The 22,020-nt window shown below is 46.3% G+C and overlaps 2 protein-coding genes across 2 annotated transcripts in view; one reads left to right on the forward strand and one right to left on the reverse strand.

The window, feature by feature from the left end:
* cfap157 (cilia and flagella associated protein 157) overlaps positions 1-5,313 on the forward strand; it is a 46,577-nt gene extending 41,264 nt beyond the window's left edge. The window contains exons 7-9 of the mRNA XM_085965424.1: positions 660-874; positions 3,180-3,381; positions 5,071-5,313. Of these exons, the coding sequence (XP_085821550.1) occupies positions 660-874; positions 3,180-3,381; positions 5,071-5,169 (516 nt within the window). The 3' untranslated portion in view covers positions 5,170-5,313. The remainder of the gene's footprint in view (positions 1-659; positions 875-3,179; positions 3,382-5,070) is intronic.
* Positions 5,314-7,244: 1,931 nt separating this feature from the next.
* Positions 7,245-21,126, reverse strand: ptrh1 (peptidyl-tRNA hydrolase 1 homolog). Its single transcript, XM_085965426.1, has 4 exons — positions 20,916-21,126; positions 16,960-17,062; positions 12,824-12,869; positions 7,245-7,795 (listed from the first exon to the last, which is right to left on the reverse strand). Exons 1-4 carry the CDS (start codon positions 21,124-21,126, stop codon positions 7,595-7,597), a joined length of 561 nt encoding a protein of 186 aa, XP_085821552.1. The 3' UTR covers positions 7,245-7,594.
* Between the last annotated feature and the right edge of the window lie 894 nt (positions 21,127-22,020).

Consider the following 22,020-nt stretch of genomic DNA (forward strand, 5'->3'; position numbering starts at 1 on the left):
ATATGCATGTTGTGGCCCAATGACATAATTGAGACCCAACTGTAATTTTAACTCGGGCCTGAGCGGGGAATCCACCTGACGTTAAAATTGGGACCGTGGTTAACACCATCCTCCCAGAGGAAAGTGAGGCAACCAGTTCATCCATGCCAGCTCGTAAGGACAAGATCGTATTAATCCTGGAAACAATGCTAACTACAAACATATAGACACTTGAATCTACTCAATAGATTGGCTACCTAACGCTGTTAACTGGTCAGCTATCTAAAGAGTCTAATCCTAAATTAATCTCACCAAATTATATCATCTTATCTCAACTGTAAATTTATAATCAGCAAGAGGTTAATGCTGAGTTACTGTAATATCATTGAACAGCTTTTGTTATTTATTTTGTCAGTTAACCCTATCGACTAATTGCTTGCATACTCAATGATTCCAAGTTTAACAAACAATTGTTAGTTCACAACTTTGATAATTGGCTAAGGAATTAGCTGGTGCCCTTGATGAATATTCTGGTCAGGGTATTTATCCCAGTTTTCTTACACTGGTGCTTTGGGGATTGCTTATTGAAACCCCAGCAACAGTTGGCGTGAACATTTCTAGAATTGGGAATGGATATATTCTCGAGCATGTTCTGATTGCGCAGGGCCCTTTCTCCGCAGGGCAAGACAGAAGGTGCAGACGCCACCTTTCCTACTACCAATCTAGAAAAGACTGATTCTGAGGTGCTGCTGTATGCTCATCGCGGTCAAATGATGCAGAAACTGCTGCTCTTACTGAACAGCGCAGCTGTACTCGGACTTGGGCCTTCATTGGGAGAGTTTATTAAAGACGAGCTGCCTTTCCTAGAACACAAACCTGCGAACATTCTGGGAAGGTACGTTGCGTATTGAGTCTAACTATTAAACAAGGGGCAGCATTTATCTCTAGAATTTGCTGCCCGCATTTGTTTTTGTGATTTTTAAAAAGATTTAATTTCCCCAGTGCATCCTCATTTTAACATCCAGATCCCCTCCAATTTTCTTCCTCGCCCTGAAGCTGCTGGGTCATGCTGGATTAGTCCTCTGGTACCTCGCGCAAGTCGCCATTCTCCGTACGTGAGCCAAGCCGGTGAATGTCAGCAGCCTTACTCCGCTGTGGGGAAAGCAAACCGGCTCGATTTAGCTCTTACTCACTTTCTAGCAGCAGTCACTGGTTAGCTATTAGCCGGAAGTCTGGATGGTTTGATTTGAAAGCTTCCTAGCCCAGAATCACTGAGATCAGCTATAGCACCCTGTCTGCTTCAACTGAGATCAGCTGATTCAGCACAGACCAGGGATTAAACCCTGGGTTTTTCCTGATCATTAGGATTCATAAGAACATAAGAATTAGGAGCAAGAGTAGGCCATACAGCCTCTCGAGCCTGCTCCGCCATTCAATAAGAGCATGGTTGATCTTCAACCTCAACTCCACTTTCCTGCCCGATCCCCATATCCCTTGTTTCCCCTCGAGTCCAAAAATCTATCGATCTCAGCCTTGAATATACTCAACAATTCAGCATCCACAGCCCTCTGGGGTAGAGAATTCCAAAGAGTCACAGCCCTCTGAGCTCAGTTCCACATTAGGTACTAACTTTACCAACTGTGTTCTCTGGGAGAGCACCAGAGCAACCCTTAAAAAAAAAAATCAACACTATATATTATAACTGGTAATTGTAGGTGAATTTAAGGAAATAATACAGCCTTCTAATTTACTTTATATGCGTTTATTATCCTGTGCATTTGAAATTAAAAATTATTCCCTGAAATAAAGTGTTAGCCACCCAGACTGGCAGTTGAAGACCTATCTGAGGTCATTACTGCTCTTGTCACTACACTCTTAGGCCTAGAAATTCGTTGGGCTGCGCCACCAGTTAGCACCTAAAGAGGGCACTTAGTGGTTTTAGCGCCACTGGCCACGCCTCCCACGAAATTTAGCGGGGCGCTAATGGCGGTGTTGGCCTGTAGCGCTGCGCGCCACCGATGACGTCCTCAGTGTGCGCAGCGCCCTGTTACCGCCCCGAACGCGATATTTGGTCGCGCCCCCCCACTGTAGCGCCGGACGCAAATTGCGACCGGTTCAGGGGGGCCTACCTGCAGCGATAGTGGCGCTAATTAAAGGGGAGGTGCGGGGCGGCCATTTTTTCCGCTGGCCGCCAGCCAGTACCTCCTCGCGCCGCCGTCTCCGGCCTCCTGAGCACCCCCCGGGCCGTGCCAGCTGTGTCCCAAGAGCCCGGCACTTCTCCTCGGTGCTGGGCTCTTTTGCCGGCACTCGTGATCTCGGATCGCGCTGGTGCAGGCCCCTCCCCTTTAAGAATGGGAGGAAGGCCTGCAGTAGCGCCGTGTGCCGCTGCGATATTCAGTTGCAGCGCCCCAAGAGGGATGCGGGGTGCCTCGAGCAGCGCCCCGCTTCCGTTTGGGGCGCTGAAACTGAGTATCGGGCTGGCGCAAGCGGCTCCTTCCGGGGCGGGACTTCTGGTGCCCAGGCGGGACTGTTCTATGCCTTAGTTTTTCGTTGCCAGTTTTCTCCCTCCTCTGCTGAAGGTGCTGATTTATCTTGGGATATCATTCTACGGGTACAGATAGCTGTCCAGTGTCTTGCCCAATGAGTCATTCTAGATTTTAGACAGTGACGGGGTAATTTTAACTTAATTCGCCGCGGCGGGGTGGGTGGGAATACCCACAGGATCAGGTGGAAAGCATTGTTCCCGCTTAAGTGCGTGCGCGCAGCTGCGCTGTTATCTGAAAGGTCCCGCGCGGGCCGCTCACCGGCTTTTACAGTGTAAATACCGGGCATGCGCAAAAATTTAAAGGGACCACGCATTAAAAGAAACCGAGGCAGCGCAGAACAAAGCGCAGCTTACAGGAAGCAGTGGTGGAAAGCTGTCTATCCACCCTATTTCCGCTGGTTGAGGCTGCTAGGACTAGGGGGCCATAGGGAGTTAGGTCGCAGATCAGCCATGATCTCCGTGAATGGTGGAACAGGTTCGAGGGGCTCAATGGCCTACTCCTGTTCCTATGTTGCCTTTATCCACCCTTTCATGGGGGCACCTTTTTACATAGCTCTGTGTAGGTTTTTTTTGGCTGGCAGCAATTTGCATGTAACCATAGCCCTTCCAGTAACAATTCTTATCCCCACTCCCCCCTCCCCGCTTTTCCCCACAGATATAATTCTGCCTCTCCTGTCATCAAAGGACCGGGCATTCTGCCCCACTATAAAGTAGGTGACCTGGGTGTGGTTCCACGGTCCAAGCCAATGACTCCCAGCCTCGCTGACACAGTGGGTCAGCTGTCGAAGACAACGCGTCTTGGTTTGCTCAGACCATTTTCCAAATCAGCACCAACCCAGATGAGTAGTTTGCCCAAGGTAAATCTCCATTTGCTCTGGAAAAGTTGTAACGTGGACTCAAGGCTGCTTCAGTGACACTAACCTTTCATCTCTGGGATGCAGGTTTAATTCCGGCTTGTAGTAATGGAAGAGTGCCTCTGTCTGCTGATTCTAAGGGTCTTGTGTGAATTAACATTGGGCAAATAAGAATGGAAATTGCAGAGGCTCTGGCCACAATCTTCAAATCCTCCTTTGACACAGGGGTGGTGCTAGAGGACTGGAGAGTTGCAAATGTTACACCCCTGTTTAAAAAAGGGGAGGGGGATAAACCCACCAAACTACAGGCCAGTCAGCCTAATGTCATGGGTGGGGAAACTTTTGAGACAATAATCCAGGACAAAATTAATTGGCATTTGGAGACGGACCGACCGACCGACGTAAGAAAATTATGCTAAATCTTTATAAAGCACTGGTTGGGTCTCAGCTGCAGTATTGTGTTCAATGCTGGGCCCCACACTTTAGAAAGGATGTCAAGGCCTTGGAGCGGGCACAGCAGAGATTTACTAGAATGGTTCCAGGGATGAGGGGATTTCAGTTATGTGGACAGACTGGAGAAGCTGCGGTTGTTCTCCTTGGAGCAGAGAAGGTTATGAGGAGATTTGCTAGAGGCGTTCAAAATCAGGAATGGTTTTGACTGAGCAAATAAGGAGAAACTGTTTCCAGTGGCAGAAGGGTCGGTAACCAGAGGACACAGATTTAAGGTTATTGGCAAAAGAACCAGAGGTGACATGAGGCAACATTTTTTTACACAGCAAGTTGGTGTGATCTGGAATACACTGCCTGAAAGGGCGGTGGAAGCAGATTCAATAGTAACATTCAAAAGGGAATTGGATACATACTTGAAGGGAAAAAATTGACAGGGTTATGGGGAAAGACCGGGGGAGTGGCACTAGTTGGATAGCTCTATGAAACAGCCAGCACAGGCATGCTGGGCCAAATGGCCTCTTTCTCTGCTGAATCATAGAATGATTCGAAACACAGTTGAGAACAGGCATGAGCCTACAGCAAAGAACTGACCCTCAATCTCACTTAGAGAATGCACAGAATGGCCAGCGTGGGAAATGGAAAGATGTCACATTGGTGCAGTCGGATGTGCTCCTCTGTGTTTGGGGCTAAGGCATATTGTTTGGGGCAATGTAAAGGGAGCTTTACTCTGCACCTGACGGTGCTATACCTGACCTGGGATGCTCAATTCTGAAATGGAAGGAGATTCAACCCCCAGCACTTGTCTAGAACTCTCAGCTGACTGAAAGTAACCTGGAATTTATTGCAAAGTCTTTGTGGCAAGCACTTGTTTTATGTAATCTTCAGGCTTTTAAATCCCAGACTTGGCATAATTTAATCACTACTTCTTCCTGATTCGCCCCATCCTCTCTCCCACTCTTTTCCCCTCTTCCTGGCCAATTTTCTCTCCTCTCCCCTCTCCTTAAAGCATTGGCTCATTGATAAGGTCCCATTCCATGGGCACTAGTTACCTGCGGTACCTCACCAAGTGGCGTTTATGCATGTGTGGGCAAAGATGGTGAAGGCAGGATTTTCGGGCTCTGTTCTTAGGCTGAGCTAGTATGGTGCGCTGCACTGTGGGACTGTGCCTTTCACCTGGGGCTTTTCAATAATGATTTTTTTTTAAATAGGAAAGTAATATTTTTTCCCCCTTGTTATTTGCAGGATTCAGCGATTGCAGATCAGGAAACGCAGACCTCGATCCTGCCCAAAATTGCTGTGGCGTGCTGCCTTCAAGACCAAGTTTGCAAGCCAACTAGTTAGATTTTACTCATCAGCAAATTTTGTCGCTAAACCCAATTACATTTTGAATTATCAACTAGTATTCGAACTGAATTTATTGTCCACTGATTTTTGATTTGTATTTCCTGCTCAAAAAATTAATACATTTAAAAAAAATAATAATAATTCATCGCTTTTATGGTCTTTGAGGCAGCAACTACAATGATCGATTTTTAAGGAACTTGTTAAGACTGTAAGCTGAAAGGCAGTGATTCAAATCGGGTGCTTCTGGGGGCACCTTATTTCATTGTACATTGGCTCCAATAGCAGTTCGGTAATATAGCACAGGGCTGACAATGGGCAGCAGTATTAATGGGTGGAATTCACACATTAGGGCTGATTTTAACCCTGACTGCCCGGCGGAAACCGGGCGGATGGGTAGTTAAAATGGCCCATGAGATGGTGCGATCCCACTGCGTTCCCGCGGGTTTCGATCTTAACCTGCTCTTCTGAGCAGGCGAGAGGGACACCCGTCGCAAGCCAGTGGGATTCTTCTTTAAATACGCAGGTCGGGCTATGTTGACGTCATTGGTGCCCGACTGCCATTTTAACCGGAGGCCTGCGCCGTGCAAGCCAACCCGGCGGCAAGAAGGGCCATGGCCAGAAGAGGCCCCAAAAAAAAGGGTACGCGATTTAAAAAAAAAAAAAAAAAAAATTTTTTTTTTTAGTTTCCTTGTGGGGCCAGGTGGAACCAGAGTGCTTCTTCGGGTCCCTCAAGGAAACCATGGGCTTTCCCTGCCCCAGGCTTTCCTCTCCGCGAGGCCCTTCCAAACCCCCCCTCAACCACTTCCCAGAGTGTTGCGGACCGTTCCTTTGGGTCATAACAACTTGCATTTGTATAGCGCCTCTCACATAGTGAAATGTCCGAAGGTGTTTTACAAAGAGGAAACTGTGCGCTGACCATGGGTTTGGGAGGTGATCCGATGTCACAGTCAGTTGTGGGAGACTAGTTAGCTCCAGCCACCACCTCTTGTTTGAAATATACCAGTATTTCTTTTTTTAATCCCTCTAATTTTCTCCCTGCCTTGCTCCTCTGCTGAAACCATTCACTCCTGCTGCAGCACAATTACTCATTCAAGAGGCCATTCTTTATATCCGAGCTTGACACTGAGTGAGTGGGCGTCACAGCCGCGCCCGAATCTGTCCGTAACCCAATTTCCGTCCTCAACCCAAATTCCATACACAGCGGAAAGGGTGCTGGAACTGAGCTCCGGGCCTCTGAACTCAGGATGGGAAAAATCAAGACAGGATATTGCAGCTATTGAAAGGATACAGAAGAGAGCGACCAGAATGGTCGAGGAGGGGATGGAGGGATTGAATAATGAGTGATTATGTAAATTGGGCATATTCTCAGTGGAAAAGAGAAAGTTGAGAGGTGACATGATGGCTGTTTTTAAGATTGTAAAGGGACTAGATAATGTAGACTATGATGAGCTGTTTCACCTTGTCTGGAGCAGCAGAACCAGAGAACACGGCCTGCACTTGAAGAGGAGATAAATTCAAAACGAATCTGCTGAAACTTTATTTCAGTGAGAAAATGGTCAATCTATGGAACAGACTCCCGAGGGAGATGGTGGAAGCAGTTGGTGTTGATTCAGTCATATGCAAATTAGACAGATTTCTTTCAGAAAATAATATTTTGGGATACACCATGAGTAATTTGAGACATGACGTATGGTAAGTGTAGCGTGCTTGGGAGGAAAGGTAACTTTGGACCTATGGTTCCCAAAGTTTTCCACCACTGGGGATTTCCTTGCGTCATGTCTGGGCCTGTTATAGACTAATTGATAGCGACTGATTGCCATGGTTAGTCTACTCCATTATTGTTGCATCATGCGACTACCAGGACGATAGAAGGCGAACTAGATGAACCTTGGTCTTTTTTTTCTAGCAATTCCTATGTTCCTAGGTAGCCAGTGATTTCCACCCCACCCCCGGAAAAGTGCACGTGTGGATAGTGAGTGACGACAGGATCAGGCTCGGCTTTGGTGCTTTGCATGGATGAACAGCCTACTGATACTCACTGTCTCGATTCACACATGGAGAATGGCCACTCGTACAAAGTACCAACCCTCTAGTAAAAGTCAGGGGTTGGGGGGGGGAAGGAAAGAATATGGTAAATTTACAAACGAATTTAGCAGATTAAATTCTGATGATGGTGGCTTGGGAAAGTCCAGGTAAAAAATTAAGCTTCAAAGAGCACAGAAAACCGAGGGAGCTTTGAGAACATGAACACATAACTCCAAAGAGACAAAGTCAAACCGATAGGGGGAGCACCTTGTTTTTATTCAGTCTTTTCCAAGTCTCTCCGCCATGGAATGTGTTGATTACCTGCCACCTCGCTGCCGGCATTGATGATGCTTGACATTTGCATCAACTGCTCGTCACGTCAGTTGGCAGTTTTCCTTCATTGGGTACACATCTGCGTGTTTTCCCCCTGCCCCTGGCTTCTATCCAGGTCGTCCAGCAGATAATTAGTGCACTGTTCCAGCACCTGCATCAGTTTACGCTGTTGCCCTTCACTGAACCGTCCCAACTTGTGATGAAGCAATCCATGCCTGGTTTTGTGCGGGGGAGAGCCAATGCCTATCATCAGACGTGGCATAATCTTAAAAGATACAAATAGGTTATTAACATAGAAGATAGGAGCAGGAGTAGGCCATTCGGCCCCTCGAGCCTGCTCCGCCATTCAATGAGATCATGGCTGATCATCCAAATTCAGTACCCTGTCCCTGCCTTCTCCCCATATCCCTTGATCACTTTAATAGAATATTACACTATAGAAGGTATTTTCAAATTAATTCACAAGAAACCTAACTAACATACTGGTGACTGGTTAAAGAGCAGGCACTGTGGGAACTGGGTGGCGCAGCAGCTTCGACATTCCTCTTTCACATCTGTGACCTGGATTTAAATCTAACCAATACTGATGAGATGAAAGTCTCTTCTGTCTATTGGTGATAACAATCTTTCAAGTTTTCAAGATATTAAGGGGAACAGATAGGGTAGATAGAGAGAAACTATTTCTGCTGGTTGGGGATTCTAGGACTGGGGGGGCATAGTCTAAAAATTTAGAGCCAGACCTTTCAGGAGTGAATTTAGGAAACACTTCTACACACAAAGGGTGGTAGAAGTTTGGAATTCTCTTCCGCAAACTGCAATTGATGCTAGATCAACTGTTAATTTTAAATCGGAGATTGATAGCTTTTTGTTAACCAAAGGTATTAAGGGATATGGGCCAAAGGCGGGTGGATGGAGTTAGGTCGCAGATTAGCCACGATCTCATTGAATGGCAGAACAGGCTTGATGGGCTGAATGGCCTGCTCCTGTTCCTCTGTTCCTAATTGTACAGGAAATGAGTTTTGGGCAGGCTCAAACCAGTACCTAGTAGTCATGGGTCAAAAGCTGACCGTCATTCAGCACTCTCACTCAGAGGCTGACCGGGAAAGTGCCTAAAATTCACCCTGGCGCAGTGCTGCCCTTCTGAGTTTGGAACTGAGACATGTAGCAGAAGAAGGGAAAGTGGGAGCTTTATTTTGCGCTGGACCTGGGGGTGCTTGATGCTGACACTTGGGTGAATGGTAAGCGTTCCATGCCCCAACTGTACAAAAAAATACAAGTGGGGAAAAAAAGCAATGAGATACCACTGATCAGAATTTCAGAAAGAAATAATAAGACTATAATGTAGGGGCTTCGAGGATATTCTAACTACTAGATTGATCCCTGGGATGAGAGGGTTCTCCTAGGGGGAGAGATTGAGTAGACTGGGCCTATACTCTCTGGAGTTTAGGAGAATGAGAGATGATCTCATTGAAACATAGAAGATTCTGAGGGGGAATGACAGGGTAGATGCGGAGAGGTTGTTTCCCCTGGCTGGAGTGTCTAGAACTAGGAGGATAAGGGGTCGGCCATTTAAGACTGAGATGAGGAGGAATTTCTTCACTCAGAGGGTCGTGAATCTTTGGAATTCTCTACCTGAAAGGACTTTGGATGCTGAATCGTTGAGTATATTCAAGGCTGAGAGCGATAGATTTTTGGACTCTTGGGGAATCAAGGGATATGGAGATCGGGCGGGAAAGTGGAGTTGAGGTCGAAGATCAGCCATGATCTTATTGAATGGGGGAGCAGGCTCGAGGGGCTGTATGGCCTACTCCTGCTCCTAATTCTTATGTTCTTATAAGCCAACCTCAAATCATCCCAATATTCCGCCCCCTCCCCCACGAAGGTACTGATTCTTGGTGAAGTAAGTAGCACAAGTCTAGTACCTTTTGGATTGAAAAGTTCTGTTTAGCTTCCCTTCTTCTACTCTCTAGTTTTTAACCTGTATCCCTGATACTAGAACCCCTCGAATCAGCTTTGCTAATTCCTCCCTACTCTTGAAAGATTTAAGCAGGTTGGTGACACTGCACCGGTGCTCCTCCACAACACGCCACCACACCAAACCCTCTTTCCCGTAAAGCTACAGTTCAAATAAATCACTGCACCGCAGGACAACTTTGAGACTATTAGTGGCCAGTTATGCTGTACAAGTTATAAATATACAAAATCAAGGACCTGATGGAACCTAATGCAGTTTGGGAGAAGGTTCCCTCCGCTCGCTATCTGTTACCAACATCAACAACACAGCAGAGGTTTTCCTTTGATTACTATTTTTACTGGAGTCGCAAATGCATTAGGTTAGAACACTTTTATGAGTTAATTTAAAATTGTGAAGAGTGGCATTGTCTCCACCATATTTATAGTGTAGTTGAGGAAATTTTCACTGTTTTGACTTCATCTAACCTCATATGAGAGATAAAGAGGGGTGGGAGGAGGCTCGTGTGGAGCATATAAACACCGGCATAGACCAGTTTGGCCAAATGGCCTGGTTCTGTGCTGTAAATTCTATGTAATATATATTCTATAATTCTGTTCATCTATTTGAATTTGCTGTCCTTTGGTGTGGAATGCACTGCCTGAAAGGGCGGTGGAGGCAGATTCATTTGTGGCTTTCAAAAGGGAATTGGATAAGTACCTGAAGGAAAAGTATTTGCAGGGCTACGGGGAAAGCGTGGGACTAGCTGAAGTGCTCTTGCAGAGAGCCGGCACAGGCTCGACGGGCCGAATGGCCTCCTCCTGTGCTGTAACTGTTCTATGATTCTATTCTGTGAATTATTACGCTCTGTATTTTCCTGAGCTGCAACATCTCGGGCCCGGCCCAATATCTAAGTAAACTGTAGCATGTCCAGAGATTAAACCAGAAGGCCTTTGTTACTCGGTTACTAGTAATGTCAGGTTCCCTCACATAATCTCCCTCAACTTCTGAAAGCAATAGAATAAATACTTCACTAGGCCGTGGCATTAGCTATAAACAACCAACCAGTTAGTGGATAAGTAAACTGAACCATTGATGCATTGAAGATTTAACTATCGCTCCTCGAAAGATAGAAAAATGATGAAGTTATGTTTGCTGTGCGAAATTGCAGTATAAACTGGACTGGACATGAGTCCTTGCATATTAACCAGCGGTTTGTTGCTGACACTCCATCAAGTTTCTTTGGCCACAGAAACCGGCCATTCGGCCCAACTGGTCCATGCCGGTGTTTATGCTCCACACGAGCCTCCTCCCACCTTGCTTCACATCACCCCATCATATGAGAGATAAAGTAAAAAGGGCGAAGATTTCCAATGGTGACTGTGTGTTAACGACACTATAAATAGGGTGGAAACAATGCTGCTCTTCAAGATCTCTCTCTGATGGCTCTGGATGAACAATTGAGTTTGTACAAGACAAGCTGAGAAATGCTCCTTAAAAAGATTTGACAGGGAGAAAGGAAATTTAAATATGTAAGACATAGACTGGTTAACAGAATGGGCAAACAGGTGGCAGATGCAATTTAATGTCAATTGGTATGAGGTAATACATTTTGGGAGGAAAAGGAAGGAATTGAAGTATACACTCAATGGTAAGAAAGCCATAACAAGCCTTTCAGCATTGTTGATTTTATAAATAGGGGCATAGAGTACAAGAGTAAAGAAGCAATGATAAATTTGTACAATATATTTTAGGGAGGGCCATTGTAGAAAGGACACCAAAGCCACAGAGACCATACAGCATAGATTCACCAGGAAGATGTCAGGGATGGTAAACTACAGTTATGAGGAGAGACTTGAGATACTGGGACTATGTCCACTGGATCAGAGAAAGCTGAGAGGAGATTTGATTGATTGAATAGGGGAATACTATTGCCTCTGGTTGGGGAGTCAGTGATGTGAAGTCATCAATTAAGCACTGTCATTAAGAAAGTGAGGACAGAGTTTAAAAGAAGGATTGGTAGAGCATGGAATGCTTGAGCACAGAAAGTGGTTGAGGCAGTGACCGTTACATCTTTCACGAGAAAACTTGATTAATCTTTGAAGCCGAGGAAGATACAGGGCTATGGGACGAGTTTTGGATTGTTCTATCACAAAGCAGGCTCAGACACGTTGGGCCAAATAGCATCTTTCTGTACTGTAAACTACTCGGGTTTAAGAAATGCATAGAACCAAATAGAACTACCAATCAAACATATTCAAACAAAACCCACAAGATGCTTATAATTGAATTGAATGGTTGAATACCTACTGCAGAGATGACAGTTTTTCTGGGGCTGTTAGATCAAAACAAGTTGGCCATTGTGTGTGTGTGTGAATCTAGTTTTTAACCCCATGTGTACCAAGACAGAAGGAAACCAATAACAGAATATATAATCGACAAAAGTACTTCATATTTATCACAGAAGTCATCTGTACACCACATCGGATGATCAGTCATTTGCGTTTGAATCAGTTTAAACCAGTATCAGCCAGTGGCTCAGTGGGCAGCACCCTCGCCTCTAAGTCAGAAGGTTGTGGGTTCAAGTCCCACTCCAGAGACTTAAGCACCGAAATCTAGGCTGACACTCCAGTGCAGTGCTGAGGAAGTGCTGCATTGTCAGAGGTGCTGTCTTTCGGATGAGACGTTAAACTGAGGCCCCATCTGCTCCCTCTGGTAAAAGTAAAAAATCCCATGGCCCTATTTCGAAGAAGAGCAGGGGAGTTATCCCCGGTGTCCTGGGCCAATATTTATTCCTCAACCAACATCACTAAAAAAACAGATTATCTGGTCATTATCACATTGCTGTTTGTGAGCCTGCTGTGTGCATATTGGCTGGCCCGTTTTTCCTACATTACAACAGTGACTACACTGCAAAAAAAGCACTTTGTCGTGAAAGCTGCTATATAAAGGCAAGTCTTTCTTTGAATTTGGAAAAGGCTATATGGTAATTATGATATTAATGGTAATTTGAAAACATCTGGTTTCCATCACTGCATTAGACTACATGAATGCTTGAAATGGTGCCTAATTGCAAATGAATAGAGCTTGATCATGCAAATATGAAACATGGCCTGGTTGACACGTGTGGATTGGGGCCTGATCGGACGGGCCCACTTGTACATACATAAAACACGAAATGGGCTCACTGTGCGGTTGTGCATATGTGAACTTACTGCTTCGTGCCTATTCTTGGCCTCTTTGTAAAAAATGCCAAGTCTGGTCACGAGATGATCATGGCCTGCTGAGACTCAAATGTACCCAAGAGAATGTTGCCCCTTATTCTGCCGTACGGATACTTACATCGCTTTTCAATCTGTTTATGCAGGAGGTAACTCCACTGTGTTCCCTGGGAGGAAAGCACAGCACATGTTCATTTAGAATAGCGTTACAATTAATACAATCCAGCAGACATTTGTGGCCAACCTCCCCCTTCACCTGTGGGCCCTCGGCAGACTTGCTGCTGTGTCTCTGAGCCTCCATCCATGACTTGTCTGGCCGCGGGATGTTGATCAAATACTGTTTGCTTCCCCTTTTCTTGCGCTCCGGCAAAAAGGAGGCAAGGAAATGCTGTCAGGAGGCTCGGTACTCCAGCCTCCATGCAGCACATAGAAACATAGAAGATAGGAGCAGGAGTAGGCCATTCGGCCCCTCGAGCCTGCTCCGCCATTCAATGCGATCATGGCTGATCGTCCAAATTCAGTACCCTGTCCCTGCCTTCTCCCCATATCCCTTGATCCCTTTAGCCTTTAAGAAATATATCTAACTCCTCCTTGAATATATTTAATGAATTGGCCTCTGCTGCGTTCTGTGGTAGAGAATTCCACAGGTTCACCACTCTCTGGGTGAAGAAATTCCTCCTCATTTCTGTCCTAAAAGGCCTACCTCTTATCCTTAGACTGTGACCCCTGGTTCTGGATTCCCCGACCATCGGGAACATCCTCCCTGCATCTAGTCTGGCCAGTCCTGCCAGAATTTTATAATTTTAAAACATAAAGGGGTCCTTTTGGAATCAAGCTATTTATTGTAACTCTTGGTCCTGTAATTAATTTTTCCCTACCTGTGGGAGCTCCTTGTGTAGGAGCGACAGGCGTAGACCCATGTCCCGTCACGCCATGGTGCAATGTATTGCAGCCCTCCAGAGAGGGGCTGCTGAGCAAGACATTGGTTTGGATTGTGGCTCTTGGCAAAAAGTTGGGGAGTAGCAGTTGATTTTGACAATGTGTCTTTCCTTTCCTGCTTCTCACTAACTGGCACGGAGCTCCAAGCCTCTTGTGGTTACTTGTTTGTGTGAATTTCACTGACCTTTGCACTCTTCACTGGAAATATTGAAAATCTCACTTTTGAAAATTGTTCTCCCCAATGTCGTCACGACTGTGACCCATGCTGAGTGGCACTGACCAGCACCTGGTACCTCACCCATGTGGCTATTCGCCACCTGAGTCCAGACTAGAAATGTCGACAGACTATTTTCATCAGTACTGGCATCACAGTCAATCCTGTCCTCATTCTATATCCATACACAAATGCATGTTTCCATTTGGAGTCTATAAATAACAATCAGGAGCAAGAACCATGACTGTTTTTCTTTTTGCTCTGTCCTGTGCCCAGAAACACTGAGGCCCATTGTAATGGCCCCAACTATTACCTGGGTTGGGTTCAGCCTAATTTAACACAGAGTAGACAGGGTCAAATCTGGGACATTCTCATGCTGTGTTAACCAGGTATGTATTGTCTTTATTCCTCCACTTTCTTCCCTTGCTCTGCTAAAGCCACTGATTTATGCAAACTTAGTCCCACTGGTAGTAGAAGTGGTCATCTTCAAGTATGAGCCTTCACACTGCGTGTTGGGCTATTTTACCATGGAGTGCATCACAGCTGAGTCTAATCCTGTCCTTAATGATCCCGAGTGGACATCCTTGGCTGAGATTTCCCTTCCTTAGCCCAGGGTACTGCAGGTCAGCTCGCTCAGCATAAACCAGGGTTTCTATGGCTCAGTGGGCAGCACTCTCACCTTTGAGTCAGAAGCTTGTTAGTTCAAGTCCCACTCCAGAGACATGAGCACAAAAATCCAGGCTGACACTCCCAGTGCACTGCTGAGGGAGTGCTGCACTGTTGGAGGCGCCGTCTTTTGGATGAGACGTTAAACTGAGGCCCCGTCTGCCCTCTCAGGTGGATGTAAAAGATTCCACGGCCACTATTTCAAAGAAGAGCAGGAGTGTTCTCCCTGGCGTCCTGGGGCCAATATTTATCCCTCAATCAACATCACTAAAACAGATTATCTGGTCATTATCATGTTGCTGTTTGTCAGAGATTGCTCATTTATCCATAAAACCATGGCCTAGAAATTCGGTGGCGCCTGGGCACCGGAAGTACCGCCCCGGAAGGAGCCGCGAGTGCCAGCCGGAAATTCAGTTTCAGCGCCCCAAACGGAAGCGGGGCGCTGCTCAAGGCGCCCCGCATCTGTCTTGGGGCGCTGCAACTGAAAATCGCAGCGCAACATGCCGCACCGCCACACGCTGCAGCACTGCAGGCCTTCCTCCCCTTCTTAAAGGGGAGGGGCCTGCTGCAGCGCGATCAGAGATCGCGAGTGCCGGCAAAACAGCCCGGCACCGAGGAGAAGTGCCGGGCTCTTGGGACACAGCCGGCACTACCCGGGGGGGGGGGGGGGCGGGCAGGGCTCAGGAGGCCGGGGACGGCGGCGCGAGGAGGTGCTGGCAGGCAGCCAGCAAAAAAAATGGCCGCCACGCACCTCAGCGCCTCTACCGCCACAGGTAGGCCCCCCTGAACCAGTCGCAAATTGCGACCGGCGTTACAGCGGGGGGCGCTATCAAATATCGCGATCGGGGCGCTGCGCACACCGATGACGTCATCGGTGGCGGCGCAGCGCTACAGGCTAACGCCGCCATTAGTGCCCCTCTAAATTTTGCGGGAGGCGTGGCCAGTGGCGCTAAACCCACTAAGTGCCCTCTTTGGGCGCTAACTGGTGGCGCAGCCCACAGAATTTCTAGGCCCATATTTCTAAACTCGTGAAAATGATAGCTGCAGCATTTTTCATTTTAATATAGCATCTTTAGCATAGAGAATCATCTCATAACATTTCACAGAAGAGAAAAAGAATGGACACTGAGCCTTTGTGGGAAGGTTGGGAGAGGTGACTGAGGGGGTCAGTCAAAGAGATGTGTCTGGTGAAGTCTTTTAAAGGTGGGGCTTGAGTGAGGTAGAAATGTGGAGGGGACTTAGGGAGGGTGTTCCAGGGAGTAGGGCAAAGGCAGCTGAAAGCTTTACCATCAGAGGTGGCATGGAGGGAGGAGATACATAGGAGGCCAGAGTCAGAGGTCTGGAAGGCATGGGATGGGTATAAGGCTGGAGGAGGTTCCAGAGTTAAGGGCAAGGAAATAGTTGTGGAGGGATTTGTAGATGAGGATGAAGATTTTAAATTAGATTTGTTGGAGGATGGGGGTGCCAGTATTCATTAGCGTGGATGGGAATAGTGAGTACCAGGGCAGCAGGCGCATGGGAACATCACCACCTCCAAGTTCCCCTCCAAGTCACGCACCATTCTGACTTAGAAGTATATCGCCGATCCTTCATCGTCGCTGGGTCAAAATCCTGGAACTCCCTACCTAACAGCACTGTGGGAGTACCTTCACCACACAGACTGCAGCCGTTCAAGAAGGCGGCTCACCACCACCTTCTCGAGGGCAATTAGGGATGGGCAATAAATGCTGCCCTTGCCAGCGACGCCCACATCCCAGGAACGAATTTTTAAAAATGTGGCTTAGTGTGGGACCGAATGTAGGAGGATGAGTTTTAGATGATTTGAAGTTTACGGATGGGGATTAGGAGACTGGCAAGGATCATGTTGAAGTTTAAACTGCATGTGGCAAAGGCATGGATAAGGGTTTTGGCAGTGCTGGGGAGGAGGTAGGCAATGTTGCATGGGCGGTCGTAAGAGGTCCTGGGTGATGGATAGGCTATGGGGCTTCAAGCTCAGCGCTGGGTCAAACAGAGTACTGAAGTTTCATGGAGTGTGGTTCAGCCTGATTGAGCAGCCGGGCACGGGGATGGAGTTAATGGCAAGGGTGCAGATTTTTTAATTTATTTTTTGGCAGGGGGCTGAAAATGATGACTTTGGCCTTCTTAATGTTCAATTGTTGGAAAATCTGGCTCCTCCGTGATCTAATAGTCATTGTGTTGAGGGAAAGGCTGGAGCGGTAGAGCTGCGTATTGCCAGCGTACATGCGAAAGCTATGGATGGTTTCACCAAGGGACGAAATACAGATGTGGAAAAGGAAGGGGCCAAGGATGAAACCTTGGGGAACTCCAGAGGTGAACTGGAGAAGAGGCTATTACTGGAGATGTACTGACCCAATCTTTTGAAACAAAGAAATCCATGAAAACTATGGCTAGTCCTTAAACAAATTAAAGTATGGTACCTTGCACTGCCTCCTTCGTTATTGATAACAAATTTACCCAGCGGTATGTATATTTGGTCATGAATCATGTAAATGTCCTCCGGTGGTATCTGATATATTTCAGCTTAGGACAAAAAGAGTTGATTATTTTGCATATATAAAGTATAAATATACCTTCACCTACTTTCTTTAATATACTGTACCTGCGTTTTGTAACAACTGCATTGTGAGGCATGATCAGTGATATATCCAGGATTCTAGAAAGACACTTTGCAGGATTGCCTGCCTCTCTCTGCCAGCCTGGTTGCCTGTCTGATTCTTGATGTTTTACCTGCCCTGTGCCACCCAATTCGTTCCTGCTCCCTGCCTGCCTGATTTTTGATCATAGAATGGTTACAGCACAGAAGGAGGCCATTCGGCCCATCGAGCCCGTGCCGACTTTCTGCAAGAGCACCTCAGCCAGTCCCACTCCCCTGCCCTTTTCCCCGTAGCCCTGCAAATTTTTTTCCTTCAGGTACTTATCCAATTCCCTTTTGAGAGATAAGATTGAGTCTGCCTCCACCACCCTCTCTCTCAGGCAGCGCATTCCAGATCCTAACCACTCGCTGCGTAAAAAAGTTTTTCCTCACGTCACCTTTGGTTCTTCTGCCAATCACCTTAAATCTGTGTCCTCTGGTTCTCGACCATTCCGCCAATGGGAACAGTTTCTCTCCAATTACTCTGTCTAGACCCCTCATGATTTTGAACACCTCTATCAAATCTCCTCTCAACCTTCTCTGCTCTAAGGAGAGCAACCCCAGCTTCTCTCGTCTATCCACGTAACTGAAGGCCCTCATCCCTGGAATCATTCTTATAAATCTTTTCTGCACCCTCTCTAAGGCCTTCACATCCTTCCCAATGAGCGGTGCCCAGAATTGGACACCTTACTCCAGTTGAGGCCGAACCAGTGTTTTATAAAGGTTCATCATAACTTCCTTGCTTTTGCACTCTATGCCTCTATTTACGAAGCCCAGGATCCCATATGTTTTAACCACTTTCTCAACCTGCCCTGCCACCTTCAACGATTTGTGCACATATACCCCCAGGTCTCTCTGTTCATGCACCCCCTTTAGAATTGTACCCTTTAGTTTGTATTGCCTCTCCTCATTCTTTCTACCAAAATGTATCACTTCGCACTTTTCTGCGTTAAATTTGACCTGCCCCGTGTCCACCCATTTCACCAGCCTGTCTATGACTTCTTGAAGTCTATCACTCTCCTCCTCACTGTTCACTATACGTCCAAGTTTTGTGTCATCTGCAAATTTTGAAATTGTGCCCTGTACTCCTAAGTCCAAGTCATTAATATATATCAAAAAAAGCAGTGGTTCTAGTACCGACCCCTGGGGAACACCACTGTATACCGTCCACCACTACTCTCTGTTTCCTGTCACTTAGGCAATTCCCTATCCACGCTGCCACTGTCCCTTTTATTCCATGGGCTTCAACTTTGCTGGCAAGCCTATTATGTGGAGCTTTATCAAATGCCTTTTGGAAATCCATATACACCACGTCAACCATATTGCCTTCATCAACCCCTCTCTGTTGTCTCATCAAAAAACTTGATCAAGTTAGTTAAACACGATTTGCCTTTAACAATCCATGCTGGCTTTCCTTAATTAATCCACACTTGTCCAAGTGACTGTTAACTTTGTCCCTGATTATCGTTTTAAAAGCTCCCCCACTACCGAGGTTAAACTGATTCGCTTGTAGTTGCTGGGTTTATCCTTTTTTGAACAAGGGTGTAACATTTGCAATTCTCCAGTCCTCTGGCACCACCCCTGTATCTAAGGAGGATTGGAAGATTATAGCCAGTACCTCTGCAATTTCCTCCTTGACCTCCCTCAGCATCTAGGATGCATCCCATTGGGTCCTGGTGACTTATCAACTTTAAGTACAGACAGTACCTCCTCTTTATCAATTTTTATCTCATCCAGTATCTCCACTACCTCCTCTTTGGCAGCATCTTCCTTGGTGAAGACAGATACAAAGTACTCATTTAGTACCTCATCCATGCCCTCTGCCTCCATGCGTAGGTCTCCTTTTTGGCCCCTAATTGGCCCCACCCCTCCTCTTACTACCCGTTTATTATTTATATGCCTACAGAAGATTTTTGAATTCCCTTTTATGTTAGCTGCCAATCTATTTTCATACTCTTTCTTTGCCCCTCTTGTTTTCTTTTTCACCTCCCCTCTGAACTTTCTATATTCAGCTTGATTCTCACTTGAATTCTCAACCTGACATCTGTCATACGCGCTCTTTTTCTGCTTCATCTTACTCTCTTTCTCTTTCGTCATCCAGGGAGCTCTGGCTTTTGTTACCCTACCTTTCCCCCTCATGGGAATGTACCTCGACTGTACCCGAACCATCTCCTCTTTAAAGGCAGCCCATTGTTTGATTACAGTTTTGCCTGCCAATCTTTGATCCCAATTTACCCGGGCCAGATCCGTCCTCAACCCACTGAAATTTGCCTTCCTCCAATTAAATATTTTTACTCTTGATTGCTCCCTGTCCTTTTCCATAGCTAATCTAAACCTTATGATACTATGATCACTGTTCCCTAAATGTTCACCTACTGACACTTGCTCCACTTGACCTACCTCATTCCCCAGAACCATGATTGGTGTTATGATTTGTGCTCACTCCAGATCATTTTCCTTGTGCCCAATGCAATGGGTGAGCCCTATGAAGAGAAACGTGACCTTATGCGCAAGGTAATCTGGGATGTAGCATGTCCCAGGAGAACAATTAAACCACTTATCATCGCTATGTGCAATGGAAACTGCACACCCGTGTTCTTGACTGATGGACAAATAATGCTCCAACAGATCATAAAATTCAGGCTAAAAAACTATAAATCGAGTTTATTATGAAGCAAGATAAATGGAAATAAAATGAAAACCAACAGATAAATATGGGACGATTATAGCCCAGTGAGCTGAGAGACAGCACCTCTGCCAATGCAATGCTCCCTCAGTACTGTACTGAAGTGTCAGCCTAGATTTTGAGTTCAAGGCCTGGAGTGGGACTTAAACCCACAACCTTCTGACTCAGGCGAGAGTGCCACCCACTGAGCCAAGGCTGGCATTTAAGTGTTGCATAGGATACATGGACTGAAATGCCACCTGTCTGATATATTGCAGGTTAATTACTTGTTCAATTGCACTTAAAATTACTAATACATATATCCATATTTTCAGCAGCTTTATCGTTTCTGGAAGGACAATCTGGGGCAGAGAATGCTTCTCTCTTGTCTCCCTAACATCATAAAAAGCAAAAGACTGTGTCACTGATAACTCAGTGGGGTAGATGCACCACATTCTGTGATACTGAGTCATCCCAGGTTCATCCCGGGTATATACGGAGTTAGCTGATCTCACTCAGGGCGGCAGTAGAGCCACCCTACAATTTGAGTCAGCGATCTGGATTATGGAGGGGAGAATCAGCCCGGGCTCCTGCTCTTCATTACTATCCAGCGACCCCCCTACTGGATGCCAAGTGAATACAGGAGTGGGCATGACTGTTATAGAATCATACAATAGTACAGCACGGCCCATCGTGTGTCCCCCCCACAGTTGAGCAACCTGCTGACACTCACACTATAGCCTCCCACATTAAGACAAGGTACCTGGGTTGGTTCTGGAGCCGTACCCCAGTGAAACAGGGCTTGTATGGTCTCGCGTCATTTTTGATTCTCCTGGAACCGTTTGCTCTCCAACAAAAAGCCCTCACTTTTCTCCATTATATTTCTAACGCCCTCTCAAAATTCCCAGACCTCATGAATGAAATCGATTGTCCAGTCCCAAGCAAGTCTATTGCCCTTTACTCCCAATTTCACCCATGCTTACAAAGATTGAGCTTCTTGTTGGGTTATATATCCCGTCCTGCACAAAAATCTGGACTTGCAGAAGCCAGTGGTGAAACAAAAAAAAGTGACTTGCCTGCCTGCTTGACACTGATTCCATTCAGTTGCATTAACCTCTGCGGTTTCAGCAGGACGATTTGATGTTGCCCACGCATTGCAACCGCAATCAGCCCCGCACATCTGCTGTCAAAAGACCACTTATTGTCGACGCTCAGCTTTTTTGCCAGAATATTTACAGCTGCCATCCCCACACTGCACCGGCTGCATTGTATCTGATAGTTGCCCATCCCGACCACCTAAAAGAAATGACACTTTAAAAAAAAAAAGTAACTCGGGCAGCATGTTCACTAAAACCTGTTTCAGCGCTTGTCAAATGCAAGCACTGGATTACATCTAGCCGCTACTTCCCGATTTACTCTTTCAGATCTGGGTGGTGTTCTGTACTATAAACCTTAGCCCTTCAGATAAGTGTTTCAGTTCTAAAAAAAGGGAGGATTGAATTATGCCACTATGAGATTGTAGCATAAGTTTGTAACTGTGAACAGGACTCATTCGTGCTTTTATATCTTAAACTCACTGTTTATCGGGGAGCTTATTGGGGGCTTTATTCGGTTTTGGGAGCTGCCGTTTGCTGGTAGAACTAGTTGGTGAGGCCAGGGATGCACCGATGTAATCATCACAGGCCAACCAAGAAACAGTCAACAGTTGATCACCAGAAAATAATGTTGAGTAAATTATTACCCATTAATACTTTCTTTACTCAGAGCGTGGTTAGAATGTGGAACTCGCTTCCACAAGGAGTACTTGAGGCGAATAGCATCGATGTATTTAAGGGGAAGCTAGTTTAGTACACGAGGGAGAGAGGAATAGAAGGATATGCTGAGGGCTGTGGATGCTCAGTCCTCGAGTATATTCAAGGCTGAGATCGATAGATTTTTGGACTCTAGGGGAATCGAGGGATATGGGGATAGGGCGGGAAAGTGGAGTCGATGTAGAAGTTCAGCCATGATCTTATTGAATGGTGGGGCAGACTCGAAGGACTGAATGGCCAACTCCTGCTCCTATTTCTTATGTTCGTACAGATTTAGATGAAGAGGGGTGGGAGGAGACTAGTTTGAAGCATAAACACTGGCATGGACCAGTTGGGCTGAATGGCCTGTTTCTGTGCTGTACATTCTATG

Source organism: Somniosus microcephalus, chromosome 23, assembly GCF_052327205.1.
Source record: "Somniosus microcephalus isolate GS21.2 chromosome 23, FLI_Smic_1.0, whole genome shotgun sequence".
Taxonomy (NCBI): domain Eukaryota; kingdom Metazoa; phylum Chordata; class Chondrichthyes; order Squaliformes; family Somniosidae; genus Somniosus; species Somniosus microcephalus.

Coding starts and splice junctions, on each gene's coding strand:
- ptrh1 (XM_085965426.1), bottom strand. CDS start 21,126: ATGGGCAACTATCAGATACAATGCAGCCGGTGCAGTGTGGGGATGGCA. Junction 17,063..20,915: donor AATCAGTGTCAAGCAGGCAG/GCAAGTCACTTT, acceptor TTTTGTCCTAAG/CTGAAATATATCAGATACCA. Junction 7,796..12,823: donor TAAACAGATTGAAAAGCGAT/GTAAGTATCCGT, acceptor GTATCTTTTAAG/ATTATGCCACGTCTGATGAT.